We start from the raw sequence: 19,134 nt of genomic DNA, 5'->3' as shown, positions 1-19,134 counted from the left end.
CTGGAGAAGTGGCTCTGCACTCTCTTGATTGTAAGCGTGTGTTGGCCTTCTACTTGCAGCGCACCGCTCCTCATCGTTCTGCTCCCCAGCTGTTCCTCTCTTTCGATCCTAATCACTTGGATCGCTCTGTTTCTAAGCGGACCATTTCTAACTGGTTGGCTGCTTGTATTTCCTTCTGTTACACTCAGGCTGGTCTCACCCTGCTGGGCCGAGTCACAGGCCACAGGGTCCGGGCGATGGCGGCGTCTGTTGCTTTTCTCCAATCAACTCCACTTAAGGAAATCTGTAAGGTTACCACTTGGTCCTCGGTTCATACATTTACCTCACACTACTGTCTGGATGCTTTCTCCAGGCATGATGGCCATTTTGGCCAGTCCGTTTTGCAAAATCTGTTCTCCTAAATTGCCAACTCTCCCTCCATCCCATTCTGGTTAGCTTGGAGGTCTCCCACATGTAAAGAATATGCTGCCTGCTTGTCCTGGGATAAAGCACAGTTACTTACCGTAACAGGTGTTATCCAGGGCAGCAGGCAGATATTCTCGCAACCCACCCACCTCCCTATGGTTGGCTTCTTTGCTAGCTATCTGAACTGAGGCCACGCTGAGGAGACGCATGCCCTAGGTCAGGCGGGAGGGACACTTGCGCGTGAACAGTCCAATCGCAAGTTTGAAGGTCTTCAAGCAAGTCTGCTTGCGAAAACATTCGCTAGGGGGCTCCGTTGGTGACGTCACCCACATGTAGAGAATATCTGCCTGCTGTCCCTGGATAACACCTGTTACGGTAAGTAACTGTGCTTTTCGGTTGTTTCATGTGTTGAGTATCAAGTTACCCAGTTACGTTAAGGACAATAGTATTTTATTTGACACCTGGAAATCCTTGAAATTTATTAACAACTTAACAGATATTCCAGTAGAGAAATCCACTTTTCAATTCTTATGGCTAAACTCCAAGATTCAAATTGGCAAGTCTAGGATCTTCTGAAAGCACTAGATGCAGGCAGGTATACGTACACTAGATGATGTTTTATCAAATGGGAAATTGCTTGATTTTTCACAACTGCAACAATCTTTTGGTATTGCAGAGTCTCAAATTTATAAGTGGTTGCAGTTGAAGCAAACTATTCAGAAGGGGTTCCCTGATTAGCGAAATCTAAAAAATCATTATAGCTTGAAGGTCCTGGGCTTCCAGACGGATCTCCTAGGGCATCCGGCCACTCAGTGGTATTAATTAATATCTAGTTATATGAATAAAAAAACCCAAAAACTAGTCTTAGAGACATTTGGAGCATTGAGATAAAACAGCAGATTTCTGTCTCTCAATGGCCACGAATTTGGACTTGGAGGATGAGATGTACAGCATCGGCATCTATCAGACAAATGTTTTTTTTTGTTATATAGAAGTTTCTGGACCCCTGTTCGTTTATAGAAATTAGATAGTTCTAAATCTAATAAATGCTGGCACTGTCATCTAGACATAGGGACACTGGATCATCTGCTGTTCTATTGTCCTTTGATACTCAACTTTTGGAAGTCAATATGGAGACAGATAAATACCATATTGGAGTCATCGATTCCATTGATATATGAGGTAGTTATATGTGGGATGATATTGCATCTTAAACCCCCATTGGATCAATATAAATGTCAGCTTTTCCTTATTATGACCGGGATAGCCATGCAAATGGTTACTCATAATTAGAAAAATTGGGATCGCCTTAGTTTTACTTTTTGGTGGGCAAATTTATGCTTAGGTTATAAGTATTAGAAGATGAATGCCGATATGCTGGGGCATTCTAAGATATTCAAGTTAGTTTGGGCCCATTGATGTCTTTTGTGGATTCGTTATAGTTGTCTTTTATCTTTATTTCTGTTGGTATAATACACACACATCCAGGAGAGGGGGAAGGGGGTATATCTTTTGTATGGTTTTGTTCCATGTTGAAAATGTTGGTTAGGCAAGGGGGTTTTATTTTTGAATTGATATTGATTGATATATGAGTGCATATATGATGATTATTATTTGTATGTATATTATATTGCATTTTTTGGCAGCTTTGAAAACTCAATAAAGATTTTTAAAAAGATCTCAATATGTATACTTTAGAGGAAAGGCAGGAGAGAGGAGATATGATAGAAATGTTTAAATACTTACGTGCATAAATGTGAATGAGTCGAGTCTCAGTTGAAAGGAAGCTCTGGAATGAGAGGGAATAGGATGAAGTTAAGAGGTATAGGCTCAGGAGTGTGTGGCGCAGTGGTTGAAGCTACAGCCTCAGCACCCTGGGGTTGTGGGTTCAAACCCTGCGCTGCTCCTTGTGACCCCTGGGCAAATCACTCAGTCCTCCATAGCCTCAGGTACGCTAGATAGATAGTGAGCCCACCGGGACAGATAGGGAAAAATACTTGAGTACCTGATTGTAAAACCACTTAGATAATCTTGATAGGCGGTATATAAAAACCTAATAAATTTGGAACTTGGAAACTTAGTAGATGCGTGGAACAGTCTCCCGGTAGATGTGGTGGAGACAGAGACTCTGATTTCAAGAAAGTCTGGGATGGGCACGTGGGATCTCTTAGTGAGAGGAAGAGATAATGGTTACTGCAGATGGACAGATTGGATGGGCCATTTGGCCTTTATCTGCCATTTGGCCTTTATCTGCCATCTTGTTTCTGTTTTTAGCATTCCAGGTGTCCACCACTCGTTGCGTGAAGCAGAACTTCCTGATATTTGTCCTGGACTTGACCCCCCTTAGCTTCAGTCCATGTCCTCTTGTCTGTGTCACATTGGACATTATAAATATTTTTTTTTTTCCTGCTCTATTTTGTCGATTCCTTTCAGTATTTTGAAAGTCTCAATCATATCCCCTCGCAGTCTCCTTTTCTCAAGGGAGAACAATCCTAGTCTCTTAAGTCGTTCCTCGTATTCCAAGTTCTCCATATCTTTTATTAGCTTCGTTGCTCATCTCTGCACCCTCTCCAGCAGTTTTATATCCTTCTTTAGGTTGGGAGACCAATGTTGGACACAGTATTCCAAGTGTGCTCTGACCATTGCTCTATAAAGCGGCATTATAACTTTCTCCGATCTACTCGTGATTCCTTTCTTTATCATGCCTAATATTCTATTTGCTTTCTTTGCTGCTGCCGCACATTGTGCCGACGGTTTCAGGGTCCTATCTATCAGTACACCCAGGTCCTTTTCTTGTTCGCTCTTACCCAGAGTTGCACCTGACATGCTATACTCGTGTTCCTTGTTCTTTCTGCCTAAATGCATCACTTAGCACTTTTCCACATTAAACATCATCTGCCATTTCTCCGCCCATTTCTCTAACTGACACAAGTCACTCTGGAGTTCCTTGCTATCCTTCTGCGATCTGATTGCCCGGCATAGCTTTGTGTCGTCTGCAGACTTGATGATCTCACTGGATGTTCCTTCTTCTAGGTCATTGATGAAAATATTAAATAAGATGGGCCCAAGTACCGAGCCCTGGGGCACACCGCTAGTCACTTTCTCCCAGTCTGAGAACTTTCCATTTATGCCCACTCTCTGCTTTCTGTTCTCCAGCCATTTGCCTAACTATCTTAGTATATCTCCCTCTATTCCATGGCTTTGTAGTTTCTTGAGAAGTCTTTCATGTGGAACCTTGTCGAACGCTTTCTGGAAGTCCAAGTATATTATGTCCACTGGTTCTCCACTATCAATTTGTTTGTTCACGGTCTCAAAAAATTGAAGTAAATTTGTCAAACATGATTTCCCTTTCCTGAAGCCTGTTGATTGGCTCTCATCAGGTCGTGTGTATCCAAGTGCCGGACTATGCTATCTTTAATCAGTGCTTCAACCATCTTTCCAGGGACAGACGTAAGACTCACAGGTCTGTAGTTGCCCAGTTCTCCTCTTGATCCTTTTTTGAAAATTGGCGTGACGTTCACTATCTTCCAATCGTCCGGTATAATAATAATAATAATTTTATTTCTTATATACCGCTGTACCGTGAGGTTCTAAGCGGTTTACAGTAGAAACAGAAGAAATGCAATAAGTAATATTAATTAAGATGAAGAGAAAGTACTTAGAGTTCCCTGACTGTCCCAAAGGCTCACATTCTTGCTAAAGTACTTGAGAAGAATAAATTAGTTAGGTTATAAACAGAGTAGCAGAAGGTAGGAAAACAGTTCATAGGAAAATTAATTTCGAATACATTATACATTATATATTGTTCAAGGCGGAATACAAATTATAGGAATTACCAAAAGAATTGTGTAATAAAGATTATCTAGATAAATTACATAACAGTGATTCGTGTACATTACATGGTGTGGTAGAGGATTCAATTATGAGAATTACATATCAAGGGAATCAAGTGATAACAGAATATAGTGGAGATTATCAGTGTATACGGTTTACAGATTGGAAGTTACCTAATAATGACGTAAGAAGTTTATTGGATAGTGTGGAAAATGTTTATATAGGAATCAGAGTATGTATGATAGGAAAGGCTTTAAGAATTGAATTAATGTGTTATTCTATCGAGGGAGAGCTTGTGCATAAAGGGAGGATATTAGTTGGTAATGACGTGTTTTCTGAATAGAAATGTTTTGATTTCTTTTCGAAACACTTTGATGTCTGTTGTATTGATCATTAGTTTGGTGATTGTGGGGTCAATTTTTGCTGCCTGTGTCGCTAGAAGGCTGTCGTATAGTTTCTTAAGACGAGTTCCATTATTAGGTGGGAAGGTGAATAGGTTTTGAGTTCTTCTTGATCTGGATGAGCGGTAGTGGTTTAGGCGGTTGTTTAGGTAACATGTCCTGTTCTAATTGACAGGTTGGCAAGTTTTTGCAAAAGCTCTACAATTTCAACCTTCGGTTCTTTTAAGACTCTCAGGTGAATTCCATCAGGTCCAGGGGATTTGTCGCTTTTAAGATTGTCGATCTGCTAGTATATCTGGTCTAAGTCTACTTCTACTGTGGTGAGGCTGTCCTCTATTACTCCTTTGAAAACTTTCACTGCTTCTGGTATTGTTGCGGTATCCTCCTTCGTAAAGACAGACGCAAAGAAGGAATTTAGTCTGTAATTTGTTTGTCTTCCTTGATGTACTCTTTCCTTCCCTGGTCATCCAGAGGCCCCACCGCCTCTTTTGCAGGTTTTTTCCTTTTACGTATCTAAAGAAGGTTTTAAATGTTTCTCCTGCTTCTGCATTGAGTGCTTCTTTGCCACCTGGGGGCTTTGCCCTGATTTTGTTTTAGACTTCGTCACAATGAATGAAGTAGGGGAGCTTAGTTGTTAAGTCGTAAAGAACTAGGAAGTCAAATTAATTTGTAGAATGTATAATTTAATCAGATTTCACATACACTCAGAATCGTGTAATTCGACCAAGAGCCAAGGCTCCTATAGCCGAACCCACCACCCCATTACTGTGTACGAGTTTTGTGAAAAAAGTGTTAATAAATGTGCTATTCAAAAAATAAATACAACTATTTTCAATGGCAAAAAAGAGGGGGGAAAATTCCCACTTAGCTTTTGAAAGTTTTCAACAGGTCCCAACATGGACCATGTTTCGAAGTTCTTTTTCAAGGAACCCAGAGTTAGGTCTGAACAACTCAAATGCCAAAGAACTGGTGATAGTGTGAATTAGGGCAGTAATCTTGTATTCATATATACGTAGTTAGATGGAAAACTTCTTTGCTTCTTCTTTCGTGTTACCCTCGGGCACAAGATTTTCTGCAGGTCTTGGGGTCAATGATGGCCTCTCTGGAAGTGAACAGGTGGGTTGGGACTCACATACGTCCCCTTCAGTATGCTCTTCTTCGGCGGTGGTCTCTGCAGTTTTAAGATCTGGACTCTCCGGTCCCTCTTTAGGGGTTAGTTCATCGCAGCCTGCACTGGTTGCTACAGGCTTCCAGTCTGGTTAAGGGAGTGAGTCTGGATAAGTCCAAGTGGTCAGTGCTTCTTATGGACACCAGTCTCCTCGGTTGGGGAGCTCAATGTCTCGGTTGGGGAGTTCAGTGTCTCGATTGCTCAGCTCAGGGCAGCTGGTCACTGGAGGAAGTGTCCTGGTCAATCAGTGTTTTGGAAACGAGAGCCATTCGGTTGGCATTACTTGCTTTCCAGGCGTTGCTGAAGGGCAAGTCTGTTCGGGCTCTCGGACAATGCCACGGCAGTGGCTTACATCAGTCATCAGGGGAGAACCAAGAGTCATCTGGTAGCACAGGAGATGTCTCTTCTCATAGAATGGGCTGAGACTCATCTTCTGGACATCTTAGCTCCATATAGCAGAAGTGGACAACGTCCAGGCGGAATTCCTCAGTAATGTACCAGATTCCGGAGAGTGGTGTCTCATCCTGGAAGCCTTTGAGTTGATTGTTCAGGCCTGGGGCCAGCCGGTCATAGACCTCATGGCCACGAGTGTCAACGCCAAAGCACTGAAGTTTTTCAATTGGTGCAGAGATTATCAGGCTGAGGGTCTGGATGCTATGGTGCAGTCTTAGCCGATGGATGGCCTGCTGTATGTCTTTCCTCCGTGGCCAATGGTGGGTAGAGTTGTTCTTCGCATTGCTCAGCACACAGGCCGCGTGATCCTGGTGGCTCCGGACTGGCCCAGGTGCCCGTAATATGCAGATCTGGTTCGTCTTCGTGTGGCAGATCCTCTTCCGCTGCCCCTTTCGCCAGACCTTCTGACTCAGGGTCTCATTCCAATGTTCCTCCCTTTTGTCTTATGGCTTGGCACTTGAAACAGCATGCCTCAGTAAGAGAGGTTATTCGGATAAGGTGATCTCTACCCTCTTAGGTTCTCGGAGACTTTAAGCCCCTCAAGCTTATTTGCGAGTTTGGTGTTTCTTTGAGGAGTAGTGTTCCATGCATGGTATGGTTCCCCTTCACATATCTTTGCCTCACATTTTGGAGTTCTTGCAGGATGGCCTGGACCAGGGCCTGACCTGGTCCTCCTTCAGCTATGTGGGGTGGTTAATCTGTGTGTGCTGCAATGAGGTAGAGAGAGAAAAAAATTGGAGTATCTATCCTGGAGAGTCAACCCATGTTGAAGTCACCTTAATCAGGGGGATACTTGGAGCAGTGGCAACTACAAAAGCAGCCCTTAAGGAACATTGTTGCTAAGTAGCATAAAATCTGTTTTACTCCTTGGGATTTAGCTAGGTACTTGGGACCTTCCGGAGTCTGTTATAGGGGAAACGCCCTCCAGGGATTCAAGACAAAGTTGGACAAGTTCCTGCTAAACTAGAAAATACGCAGCTGAGGCTGGACTCATTTAGAGCACTGGTCTTTGACCTGGGGGCTGCCGTGTGAGCGGACTGCTGGGCTCGATGGACCACTGGTCTGACCCAGTAGTGGCAATTCTTAAGTTCTTATGACCACTGTTAGAAACAGCATACTAGGCTTGATGGGTCTCTAGTCCCAATATGACAACTCATATAAGAACATAAGCATTGTCTCTGCCGAGTCAGACCACAGGTCCATCATGCCCAGCAGTCCGCTCCTGCAGCGGCCCCCCAGGTCAATGACCTGTAAGTGGTCTATTACTCTAAAGCATTTTGTACTGTATAGTAACCCTCTAATTGGAACCCTCAATTCCCTTTTCCTTCAGGAACTCGTCCAATCCCATTTTGAAACCCAAATCGTACTCTGCTCTACCACCTCCTCTGGAAGCGCATTCCAGGTATCCACCACCCTCTGAGTGAAGAAGAACTTCCTAGCATTTGTTCTGAACCTATCTCCCTTCAATTTTTTTGAGTGCCCTCTAGTTTTTGTTGCCCCCGACAGTCTGAAGAATCTGTCCCTCTCTACCTTCTCTATACCCGTCATAATCTTGTAAGTTTCTATCATATCCCCTCTTAAGTCTCCGCTTTTCCAGGGAAAAGAGCCCTAGCATATGAAAGGTTTCCCATGCCCTTTATCATTTTGGTTGCTCTTCTCTGGACCCTCTCGAGTATCGCCATATCCTTCCTAAGGTACGGCGACCAGTACTGAACACAGTACTCCAGATGCGGTCGCACTATCGCCCGATACAGCGGCAGGATAACTTCTTTGGTTCTGGTAGTGATACCTTTTTTGATAATGCCCAACATTCTGTTCGCCTTTTAGAAGCCGCTGCGTATTGTGCCGCCGGTTTCATTGTTTTATCCACCAAAACCCCCAAGTCTTTTTCTAGGTTACCTTCCCCCCCATCGTGTAGTTATACATTGGGTTTCCTTTCCCTATGTGCATGACTTTACATTTTTCTACATTGAAGCTCATCTGCCATTTATTTGCCCACTCATTCAGTTTGTTCAGGTCCCTTTGAAGTTCTTTACATTCCTCTACAGATCTAACCTTACCGGAGAGTTTTGTGTCATCCGCAAATTTTATAACTTCGCACTTGGTCTCTGTTTCCAGGTCATTAATAAATATATTGAACAGTAGTGGTCCCAGCACTGATCCTTGTGGAACGCCACTCGTGACTCCTTTCCAGTCAGAATAGTGTCCCTTTACTCCTAGCTAGAGAATGACACGGTGACAAAATTCATCACCGTTCCCGTCCCCGCGGATAACCGCAGGAAACCATCTTCATGTCATTCTTTAAGGAGAGAGGGAAGAATCAGAGTATGAATGGTCACAACCACTGACCCTCAAGCTTTGCTTTGAAGAATGCTGGTGTAGAAGGATTGAGGTTGAAATAGACACTAGAAAATGACATGGGATTATTTCCCGTGGTTATCCGCGGCGACGGGAACGGTGATGAATTTTGTCACCGTGTCATTCTCTACTCCTACCCTCTGTTTCCTGTTCGCCAGCCGGTTTCTGATCCATCTGTGTATGTCCCCTTCCACCCCGTGGTTCCACAGTTTCCTTAGTAGGCGATTCTCCAGCAGCCTTGTTGGAAGGATACATTTTTTGGTGGGAGGAGAGAAGCTATTGTTTTGGAGGGTAGATTTCAGAGGCTACTGCTTTGGACAGGGATGAGAACCAAGGTTGATGCTGGGGTGGCTGGGTAGGTGATGAAGAGTGACTGTGTTTGCTGGGAATGGATGGAGTAGCAGTGGAGAGGGGTTAAACTAGCTGCGGAGGGCAGGTGGGCAATGGGGGAGAAGCTAAAACTACAGCATTTGGGGAGTAGGTGAGTGGGTCCACTGTCCCACCCACCCTTAGAAGCTGCAGCTTTAACTTCTCCAACCACAGCCTAAAGCTTCTGTAGGTGAGTGGGTGATGGGGGAGCAGTTTGGTCTTCAGAACATTATGAATCTATCATCTATAAATGTGCATAAATTAATAAAAGTTGCAGTCGTTATAAGTCTGGCGCCTATATTCTAAGAAATTTTATCAAGTTCTGCCTTAAAGGAGTGGAGGAGTGGAACATTAATTACCATCATTAATGAAAAATTAGACAAGATTAATTCTTGTCTCGATGCACATATGCTCTCCGTGAATATAAATAAATCAAAATTAATGATTTTTCCTTTCAAAGACGGCCTCTCATTATTAACTCCCCTTAAACTCAAAAATCTCCCTATCAAAGCAGTACTTTCTCTAAAATTACTAGGAGTCGCTCTCGATTGCAAACTTACCTATCACCAACATATTAGTATGGTGGTCCAACGTTGTTTTCATCGGCTTCGCATGATTAAAGCCTTAGCAAAATTGTTAGAGCCTGCGTCTTTGAATATTCTAATCCATTCACTTGTTATTTCTTGCTTGGATTACTGCAATAAAAATTGTATTTAATGTCATGCCTCTTTTACATAAAGCTCACTGGCTGCCTATAGAGCATAGAATCACTTACAAAATTCTACTTCTAACTTTTAAAACGAAAGCAAATAGCCAGCCAGAATTCATTAATAATTTGCTTATCCCCTATAATCAAACTAGGTCTCTACGATCTACCGCGCATAATCTCCTTCCTGTTCCCTCACTGAAACAAATCAGTACTATGAGGACCACAATTTTTTCTGTTAATGCTCCTTTTCTTTGGAACAGCATACCCAACTACTTGCGGGAAAATACAACACTGATCAAATTTAAGGTAATGCTAAAGACATTCCTTTTCCGCGATGCCTTTGTAAGGACGACTTAGTTTTAAGTAATATTTCCATTTTTATTTCCCCAACCTTTTGTTCTTCCCTTTAAGTGTCTTCTTTTCTTTCTATCAATTGTAGTTCTAATCCCTTCTTCCCTTCTGTTCCTGTTCGTCTTGTGTCCTTAAATTGTTTTTTCCCTTGGTTTGTTTTAGACTAAACTATATTTTGATTGGTATATTGTTAAGGCATTTTTATACACCGCCTAGAAGGTTTGAGTGAGAGTAAATTTGAAATAAACTTGAAACATGCACAAATTGACAGGTAGAACCTTAATCAAGAGAATAGAGAGGTGGAACGGGCAGAATTGCAGGTACAACTGTTTAACAAGGGCACAGAGCAACGGGTGGCATGCAAGGCGTTTCAGAGAGTTCATGGTGGTCTTTGTCTCCAGCACTTGCTATTGGACTGATGTTTGAAACCATTTACCTGGATAAATGGAGATCATAATAATGATAACTTTATTTGTAGATCGCAAATACCTCGCAGTTCAGTGCGGTTAACAGCAAGAGAAAACTGTACAAACAGTAATAATACAATGAGATAATATCACAAGTCATTGTACACATTTACCAAATAGATAAATTTTTAATGATTTTCTGAAAAAGAAGACATGAACAAGCCACTTAAATTCCTGTTCCATTTACCCGCTTGAAAGGCCAAAGTCCTTTCCAGAAACCTTTTAAGGACAAAAAAGCAAATAACGTAGTATTACGGGTTCTGCGATTAATTTCAGCCAGCACAAAGTGTTTCAACAGATAATTGGGAGCACTCTTTGGATTCTGCTTTTGAATAGCTTTACAGACATCATGAAGTGGTCTGGGGGGGGTGATTTTCTACCCTGCTACCTGGTTAATATCAAGTAACTTAGGACAGCACAAATGCTGCCCTGAGTAAATCTTGCAGTGACAACCGCTTCATTCCCTGGGTATTCAGCAGCAGCCAGTATCTGGAACGGCAGGCATGTAATAAACGCTGACCACCACTAGATCAGTTCCAGACCCTAGGTTACTATTCATTCAGAATATGTGGAATCCAAGAAACACTCAAAGCTTAACTGAAGCCAGTCCAGGCCAAAACCCAAGGAGTAACAAAATTCCATTCTACCGATCCAGGGCAAGCAGAGGCTTCCCCCATTGTCTTTCTCAATAACAGACTATGAACTTTTCCTCCAGGAAGTTGTCCAAACCACACAGGTCCTGGTTTTGCATGGTTTATACCACTATCTAAGAACATAAGCAGTGCCTCTGCTGGGTCAGACCAGAGGTCCATCGTGCCCAGCAGTCCGCTCACATGGTGGGCCATCAGGTCCAGGACCTGTATAGTAATCCTCTATCTATACCCTTCTATCCCCTTTTCCTTCAGAAAATTATCTAATCCCTTCTTGAACCCCAAAACCGTACTCTGTCCTATCACACCCTCTGTAAAAACAGTTTGAGCCATTGTGCTTTGGTTGTTGAGCTGTTGGTGCCTAAACATTTGTTTTTCTGCCTGCAGTGGCTATACTTACACCCGCTCTGATGTCAGCAACGAACTAGACATGGACCTCGATGAAGACAATGAAGCCGAGGCAGAGGACAGCTGTGATGATGAGGTGACTGGCGTCGACGAGGACAGGTCCGTTCAACCCACCAATTAGAAAGGACTAGGCAGACGGAGAAAATGGGGTCCAACTTTAGAAATATATGGTGGTTGTATCGTTTTTAAGATTTCACACCCCCAGGGTTAGCAGAGCTATAAACCACCACAACTTTGCAAAATATCCATGCTTTCTCTCACCTTTTAATTAGATTATATATTACTTATTCATTATCCAATTAAAAACGAGAATAAACCTTCAGTCATCCCCTACTTGCAGCTGTCCAAATGCATGTGGGAGAACTGTGCTAGATCAGGTATGCACCAGTATGAAATAGGGTCTGGGGTAGCTGGGAATCTTACAGAATGGAAAAGTAAGGAATAATAATTAGAAGTAGATATTTCTGTGATCCCCCTCAGTAGAAGCTGATCTGTGAACCACCTGACAAGCAAGCCGTGAGCAGAAGAGAGAAGCTTTAAACCTCACAGTTTCATCATTAAAATAACTTGGCAGTTCTGTCTCTTTCATATGTTCCCAACACTTGCAGGTCTGCTCCAGTGCTCATAATCCTATTGTGACTAGGTGACAGGTCTCTTTCCTGCAGCACCCTCAATGGCTGGCAGACTAGATGATATGTCCTCTTTTAAACACTCAGCTGCCCCTCACTATCTCTCTTCATTTATCTCCCCCCTCCTTAATGAGCTCTGTTCAGCTAGTAAACCCTTGCTATCTGTGCCCTTCCGCCAACTCCAGATTCCATCCCTTCTACCTTGCTGCACCTTCTACTTGGAACAAGCTGCCTGAATCCCTATGGAAAGCTCCATCTCTGGCAGTGTTCAAGGCCCGGTTAAAAGCCCACCTCTTCGAGACTACCTTCAACTCCTAACTCCTCTCACCTTGGGTTCTGCATGTCATGTCTGCCCGTCCAACTTAGACTGTAAGCTCTTCTTAGCAGGGACCATTTATTAAATGTCAAAATGTACAGCACTGTGTACGCATTTCAGAGCTATATAAGTGGTAAACAATAAGATGACTAAATTCTGGTGTCTCCTGCCTGAGCAGCACATGCACTACTGTTTAATTGTCATTAAGCAGGGATGCCTGCAAATCCTCTAGTTAACTGTCATGCTTCAGAATTGTCCAGTGCTGCGCCTTTTGGTTTTCTTCTTTGCTGAATCTCTAGATAAGAAGTCTGGGAGTGGAGTGATTGCTTGCTCACAGGCTAACATATACTCCTCACTTCCAACATAGGCACAGCACAGGACCTAAAACTCTTGGCTGCAGAAGTCCATAAACCTTGCCGCAGAATCGGTCACCACATTGCTGCAGAGAACTAGGGGCCTTTGGTATGTTCCACTGTCTTACTGTTGTAATGTTACTGCCACTTTCCTAGTATGCAAATAAAGGCCTCTGAGGTTGTGCTGGCTGCAGCTCGTATGGGCCTGGGTCTCAGGGGATGAATCTGTGTATGTCGTCTTTTCCAAGCCTTCACGACCCTGGTGCATCATGGAGTGGATTAAATTGTAAAGCTGATATTGTGGGTGCAGGGATAGGCATGTGCAAGCTCACACACTCTTCAGCTCCTTCTGACCCGGGGCAAGTTGCTTAACCCTCCATTGCCCCTGTTCCTGGGGCAGGCCTTTAACTCCTGCTCATGACTGGTGTCAATTACATGAAAGAGGCTGAATACATTTGCCCAAGGATCTGCTTCCTTGTGAATGATCAGTAGTAGCACTCTGACCAGGCTTTGAATGAAGTTAGAAAAGCTAAGCATACCAGATCAGTCTACTGGAGCAGCAAACAGTCTTCAGTGTCTTGTCTGTGTGATATATGAACACCAGGGAGGCACTGGCTCCTATCCACTGTGCAGAGAAACATTGAGGATATGGGATTGCATCACTACTCGACATGGCTGGCTCTTAGGCAAACAGATGAGTTAGTGGACAAGCTCAGTTGAATTCTGGGGCCGTCCAAGTGAGCCCTGCACTAGACAGTGGAAAATCAAAGCTTCAGTTGTTGTGGCATCCCTAACATAGGTCTGTTTGCAACAGAAGATGTGCAAAAACTACCGACTCCTTTATTTGCATATCTATACAGGTGTTGTACTACATGCAAGGTGTGGCTTCTTGGGATTTTGGTTTATGTTTATCGTTATTTGTTGTTATAGATTTGGCAATTGTGTTCTGGGTGTGTGGCCGAGGTATTCTGTTAGCATGATTTTTCTATGTAGCCTTTTGTAATAATTTGGCGTGTTCAGTTGTCTCAATAGTGGAGGGGATTTTTGGAGAGGGGAGACGGGTTTTGTTGATCCTTGTTATGTATTTCTGATTTATAAAATGATAATTGTATAGAATATTGTTTCTTTTTATACTTTAATGATTTCAATATAAAATCATAACTTTCTGAGGTTTGTGCAAATGGGATCAGACAGAGTTTGCAGGGATGGGGCAGGTACAAACTTTGTTCCCATGTCATTCCTTAGCTGCCACTTTCACTGATATAAGTATCAAATTATATTACATTTTGTAGTCAAACAACTTGATATCAAAATATATTCTAAAAGTAAAACATATCCTAAAACAAATGGGTTAATCAAATTATTATCTGTGACATAAGAAATTTAAGCATTATAATATTTGCATGACATACAATTTAACTCTTATTAGGAGTTGGAGTCGGCACGTTTTCACCCACTCTGGCTCTAGTAACCCAAAACTTGCTTCTGACTATGACTCCACAGCTCTGTTTTCAATAAATCATATCAACCTTCAAGTCTGCAGCATCATTTCTGGACATCAACATATAATCACGAACAGAGAGCTCTCGGAGAACGTGCACTATTTGCTCTGAGAACTTGACTTTCGCAATTGTATGTTGGTGTCAAGAGATGACACTGAAGACTGTGAAGGTTGGCTTGATTTATTGCAAACTTTATCAAGAACTTTTTAGACTCCTGATAAAAGGCTATCTAGCTGAAACAGGCCTGTGTCAATTCTTCCTGAATCATTGATAATAATGCTCTCTTGGACTATCTCCTTTTTTTGTCAGCTTCACTGTCGTTGGCTGCTTTTTCTTAGATCATGGAGGCTGAGGGGAACTCCTGCTCCAATATCACAGCACCAGGACTCCTCCTTTCTAGCACTTTATGATTATCAATTTTATGGTGCTGTTGGATGTGCATAGCACTGTACAGTGCTGCTAAACAGCTTTCCCAAAGAATGTACAGTCTTAGTAGGGTCCTGAGGCAATGAGACAGAAAGATAGAGTGACTTGCAGAAATGGGGATTGAACCCTGGCTTCCCAGGTTCTCGTTCCTTTTGCTTAAACCACTAGACCACTTATTCTCCCTGGAAGATACAGTATCTTGCTGACAACTTAGCAGTGATGGTGTGTGACCATCAGATTTAAACAGCAGAGTTTTACAATTGAGTGCAACAAGAAGGACTTGAATCCGTTTGATTGCAATCTGGTCCAGCTAGTGTTCTACATTTACCACCTCTCTTTGTCAGACTTAAATGCATCATCAGTGAAAATCCCCTAGAGCTCCATAAAAGCCTATTACCTTTAAATAGGTAGACATATGCCTACCTCTACTCATCTCATGCTGGAAGAGAGTGAGAGGGACCTCAAGAAGTTGATCCTGAAGCTGAAAGAAGAAGGCAAGAAGATGGGACTTTACCTGAACATCAAGAAGACCAAAATCATGACTACTGCCAACAAGAAAGTCCACATAAAGATCAACAATGAAGAAACAGAAGTGGTTGACAACTTCATTTTCCTTGGGTCTCCTTATTAATCACAGCAGAGATCAAGCGTCAATTAGCACTGGGGCGTGCAGCCATTGTGAGCATGGCCCAAATATGGAAATGCAAGGACGTCTGTCACCATCAAAAAAAGACTAACTCATTTCCCTTTCTATGGAAAGAGGATGGATTAAAATATTTAGGCATTTGGATAAAAAATACGCTGGAAGAAACAATGAAGATAAATGAAAAATCTGGGGGAGAGTACAACATAAGAACATAAGCAATGCCTATGCTGGGTCAGACCTGAGGTCCATCATGCCCAGCAGTCCGCTCACGCGGCGGCCCAACAGGTCCAGAACCTGTGCAGTAATCCTCTATTTATACCCCTCTATCCCCTTTTTCAGCAGGAAATTGTCCAATCCTTTCTTAAACCCCTGTACTGTACTCTGCCCTATTACGCCCTCTGGAAGCGCATTCCAGGTGTCCACCACTCGTTGGGTAAAGAAGAACTTCCTAGCATTCGTTTTAAATCTGTCCCCTTTCAACTTTTCCAAGTGTCCTCTTGTTCTTTTATTTTTCGAAAGTTTGAAGAATCTGTCCTTCTCTACTCACTCTATGCCCTTCATGATCTTATAAGTCTCTATCATATCCCCTCTAAGTCTCCTCTTCTCCAGGGAAAAGAGACCCAGTTTCTCCAATCTCTCAGCGTATGAGAGGTTTTCCATCCCTTTTATCAAGCGTGTCGCTCTCCTCTGAACCCTCTCGAGTAACGCCATATCCTTCCTAAGGTACAGAGACCAATATTGGACACAGTATTCCAGATGCGGGCGCACCATCGCCCGATACAATGGCAGGATAACTTCTTTTGTCCTTGTTGTAATACCCTTCTTGATTATGCCTAGCATTCTATTTGCTTTCTTAGCGGCCACTGCGCACTGTGCCGTCGGCTTCATTGTCATGTCCACCATTACCCCCAAGTCCCTTTCTTGGTTACTCTCATTCAATAATATCCCTCCCATCGTATAGTTGTACCTCGGGTTTCTGTTTCAAACATGCAATACTTTACATTTCTCAACGTTGAACTTCATCTGCCATCTCGCCGCCCATTCCCCCAATTTGTTCAAGTCCCTTTGCAATTCTTCGCATTCCTCTTTAGTCCCAGCTCCACTAAATAGTTTTGTATCGTCCGCAAATTTTATTATCTCATACTTCGTGCCTGTTTCTAGATCATTTATGAATATATTAAATAGCAGCGGCCCGAGCACTGAGCCCTGCGGAACACCACTCGTGACCCTCATCCAGTCCGAGTAGTGGCCCTTCACCCCTACCCTCTGTTTCCTACCCGCCAACCAGTTTCTGATCCATCTATGTACGTCTCCGTCCACTCCATGGTTCTTCAGTTTCCGGAGTAGACGTTCGTGAGGCACCTTGTCAAAGGCTTTTTGGAAATCAAGGTATATGATGTCTATGGGGTCTCCTCTGTCCATCCGTTTGTTAATTCCTTCGAAGAAGTGCAATAAGTTCGTTAGGCACGATCTCCCCCTGCAGAAACCATGTTGGGTTGTTATCAAAAGTTCGTTTCTTTCCAAATGTTCATCGATGTGTTCTTTAATCAGTGCTTCCGCCAGTTTCCCCGGAACCGAGGTCAAACTCACTGGTCTGTAGTTTCCCGGGTCACTTCTTGATCCCTTTTTAAAGATGGGCGTGACATTGGCTATCTTCCAATCCTCCGGGATCATGCCTGTTTTCAAGGATAGGTTGCAAATTTGCTGCAGTAGTTCCGTTATCTCCTCCTTTAATTACTTCAGAACCCTGGGATGGATTCCGTCCGGACCCGGGGATTTGTCAGTTTTAAGTTTTTCTATCTGCCTGTATACATCATCAAGGCTCACTTCCATGGATGTTAATTTTTCTGCTTGATTTCCATTGAAGATTTGTTCAGGTTCCGGTATGTTGGTTGTGTCTTCGTTTGTAAATACAGACGAGAAGAACATGTTGAGTCTTTCTGCGACTTCTTTCTCCTCCTTCACCGCTCCCTTCCTGTCTCCTTCGTCCAGATTGACCTATTTTGGACACATAATGAGAGTGAATTCACTAGAAAAAGAGGTGCTACTCGGAATGGTCAATAGTAAAAGGAAGCAGGAGAAACCAAAGGCTGGATACTATCAAGAATGACACAGGAATGAACATCAAGCAATTGAAAGAAGCAGTGGACAACGGAAGCATAGCGAGGACTGAATGGTTGCTCATCTCAAGATCCATGAAGGGGCTACGGCACACTAAGTCTCTGGTTCATCACACTTTAAAGCCAGTGCAATTTGTTACCTAGAAGGCTCTGTTTCTGTCTCCTGAGCTCATACTTTAATTTTCTACTCGGTGATTGTGTCATTGCACTTGAAACAATTGGCCTAGTGGTTAGAGCTACAGCCTCAGTTCAAACCACTCAATCGTCCATTGCCCCAGGTACATTAGATAGATTGTGAGCCCACCAGGACAGACAGGGAAAATGGTTGAGTGTACCTGATTATAAACCGCTTAGATAATCTTGATAGGCAGTAAAAAAAATATATATATATACTTTATTTTATTTCTTTTCTTCAGCACTATTTCCAAAACCTCATGCTAAGAAAAAGGGAACAGGCTTTGCATGTACTGAACTTTAGAAAAATATTCTCTTATTACCTACAGAGAATTCAGTCCCTTTGTTCACTCATTTCTTTTGACACCATTAAAAGGGACAAGGCTAAAGTAAATGTCCGTGATTAGTAGTAGTAATTTTGCCCACAGTTAAGCTCTAATGTAAGACTCAGTCTAGCCCAGTGGTCTCAAACTTGTGGTCCACCAGGTCCTATTTTGAGGCCCTCAGTATGTTTATCATAATCACAAAAGTAAAAAAACAGTTTCTTGATCATCTGTTGCTTTAGCTATAAATGACAATATTATTATTATTAAGACTTAGCCAAAAGGAAAGATTTATAAACTATAAAGAGCTTTACCTCATTTCTTTAATAATAATAATAACTTGATTCTTTTAAACCGCCATAACCAAAAGTTCTAGGCGGTTTACACTAAAAAGAGCTGGACAATCAGCAAAATACAATAATACAAGACAGTAACTAATTTTTTTCTGCAGTCAAGTGCCTACAAATCCAAAATGTGGTCCTGCAAAGGGTTTGAGTTTGAGACTAGAGAATGACACGGGGAAAAAATCTGTCCCCGTCACCACCCCGTCCCCGGCCCACCATCCTCTGCACCGCCCCGTCACCGCCATTCCATTCACCGCCCCGTCACCGTCACTGCCATCCCTTTCACCGCCCCGTCACCGCCACTGCCATCCCATTCACCGCCCCGTCACCGTCCCCGCAGCATCCATATAAGCCTTAGTACTCTAATATTTAGCGTATTCCATTCTTATAAATCAAAGTTCCTGCTGCTGAACTAGAGAAAGAGATGTTCAGCTGGCAGAGCTTTGTTTATAAATTTTTATTAACACAACTAATATACCACCATAATGTTTCCGGCAGAGGACAAGTATGCAATAAATGCATTTTGCTGTTTCAATGCCAGTGCTCAGCAGAACAACAGACAGCAATATGGACATTCACCTTATGTAGTACTTTTTTAATATATAAAAATAGGCAAAATTAGTTGCTGTTTTATCATTATATTTTCTTGCCATTATAGTATTCTTCATTGATCATTTTTCTTTTTAAATTCAAAACAAATTCAACCTATCTTGTGTCCCAGCATGAAT

At 42.7% G+C, this 19,134-nt stretch overlaps 1 protein-coding gene across 8 annotated transcripts in view; it reads left to right on the top strand.

Annotated features, from left to right (window-relative positions):
* The window catches only part of MAF1 (MAF1 homolog, negative regulator of RNA polymerase III), a 113,645-nt gene that overhangs the window by 90,209 nt on the left and 4,302 nt on the right, over positions 1-19,134 (top strand). For 6 of the 8 annotated variants that reach the window (XM_033933245.1, XM_033933239.1, XM_033933240.1 and 3 more), the window contains 2 exons: positions 11,553-11,672; positions 12,886-12,980. The exons of 1 other annotated variant lie outside the window; for it this stretch is intronic. In XM_033933245.1, the coding sequence (XP_033789136.1) occupies positions 11,553-11,672; positions 12,886-12,928 (163 nt within the window). In that variant the 3' untranslated portion in view covers positions 12,929-12,980. The remainder of the gene's footprint in view (positions 1-11,552; positions 11,673-12,885; positions 12,981-19,134) is intronic. One more of the 8 variants, XM_033933246.1, reaches the window with a different exon arrangement.

Source organism: Geotrypetes seraphini, chromosome 2, assembly GCF_902459505.1.
Source record: "Geotrypetes seraphini chromosome 2, aGeoSer1.1, whole genome shotgun sequence".
Taxonomy (NCBI): domain Eukaryota; kingdom Metazoa; phylum Chordata; class Amphibia; order Gymnophiona; family Dermophiidae; genus Geotrypetes; species Geotrypetes seraphini.
The sequence above is the reverse complement of the archived record's forward strand: the minus strand, read 5'-3'. Positions and strand labels throughout refer to the sequence as shown.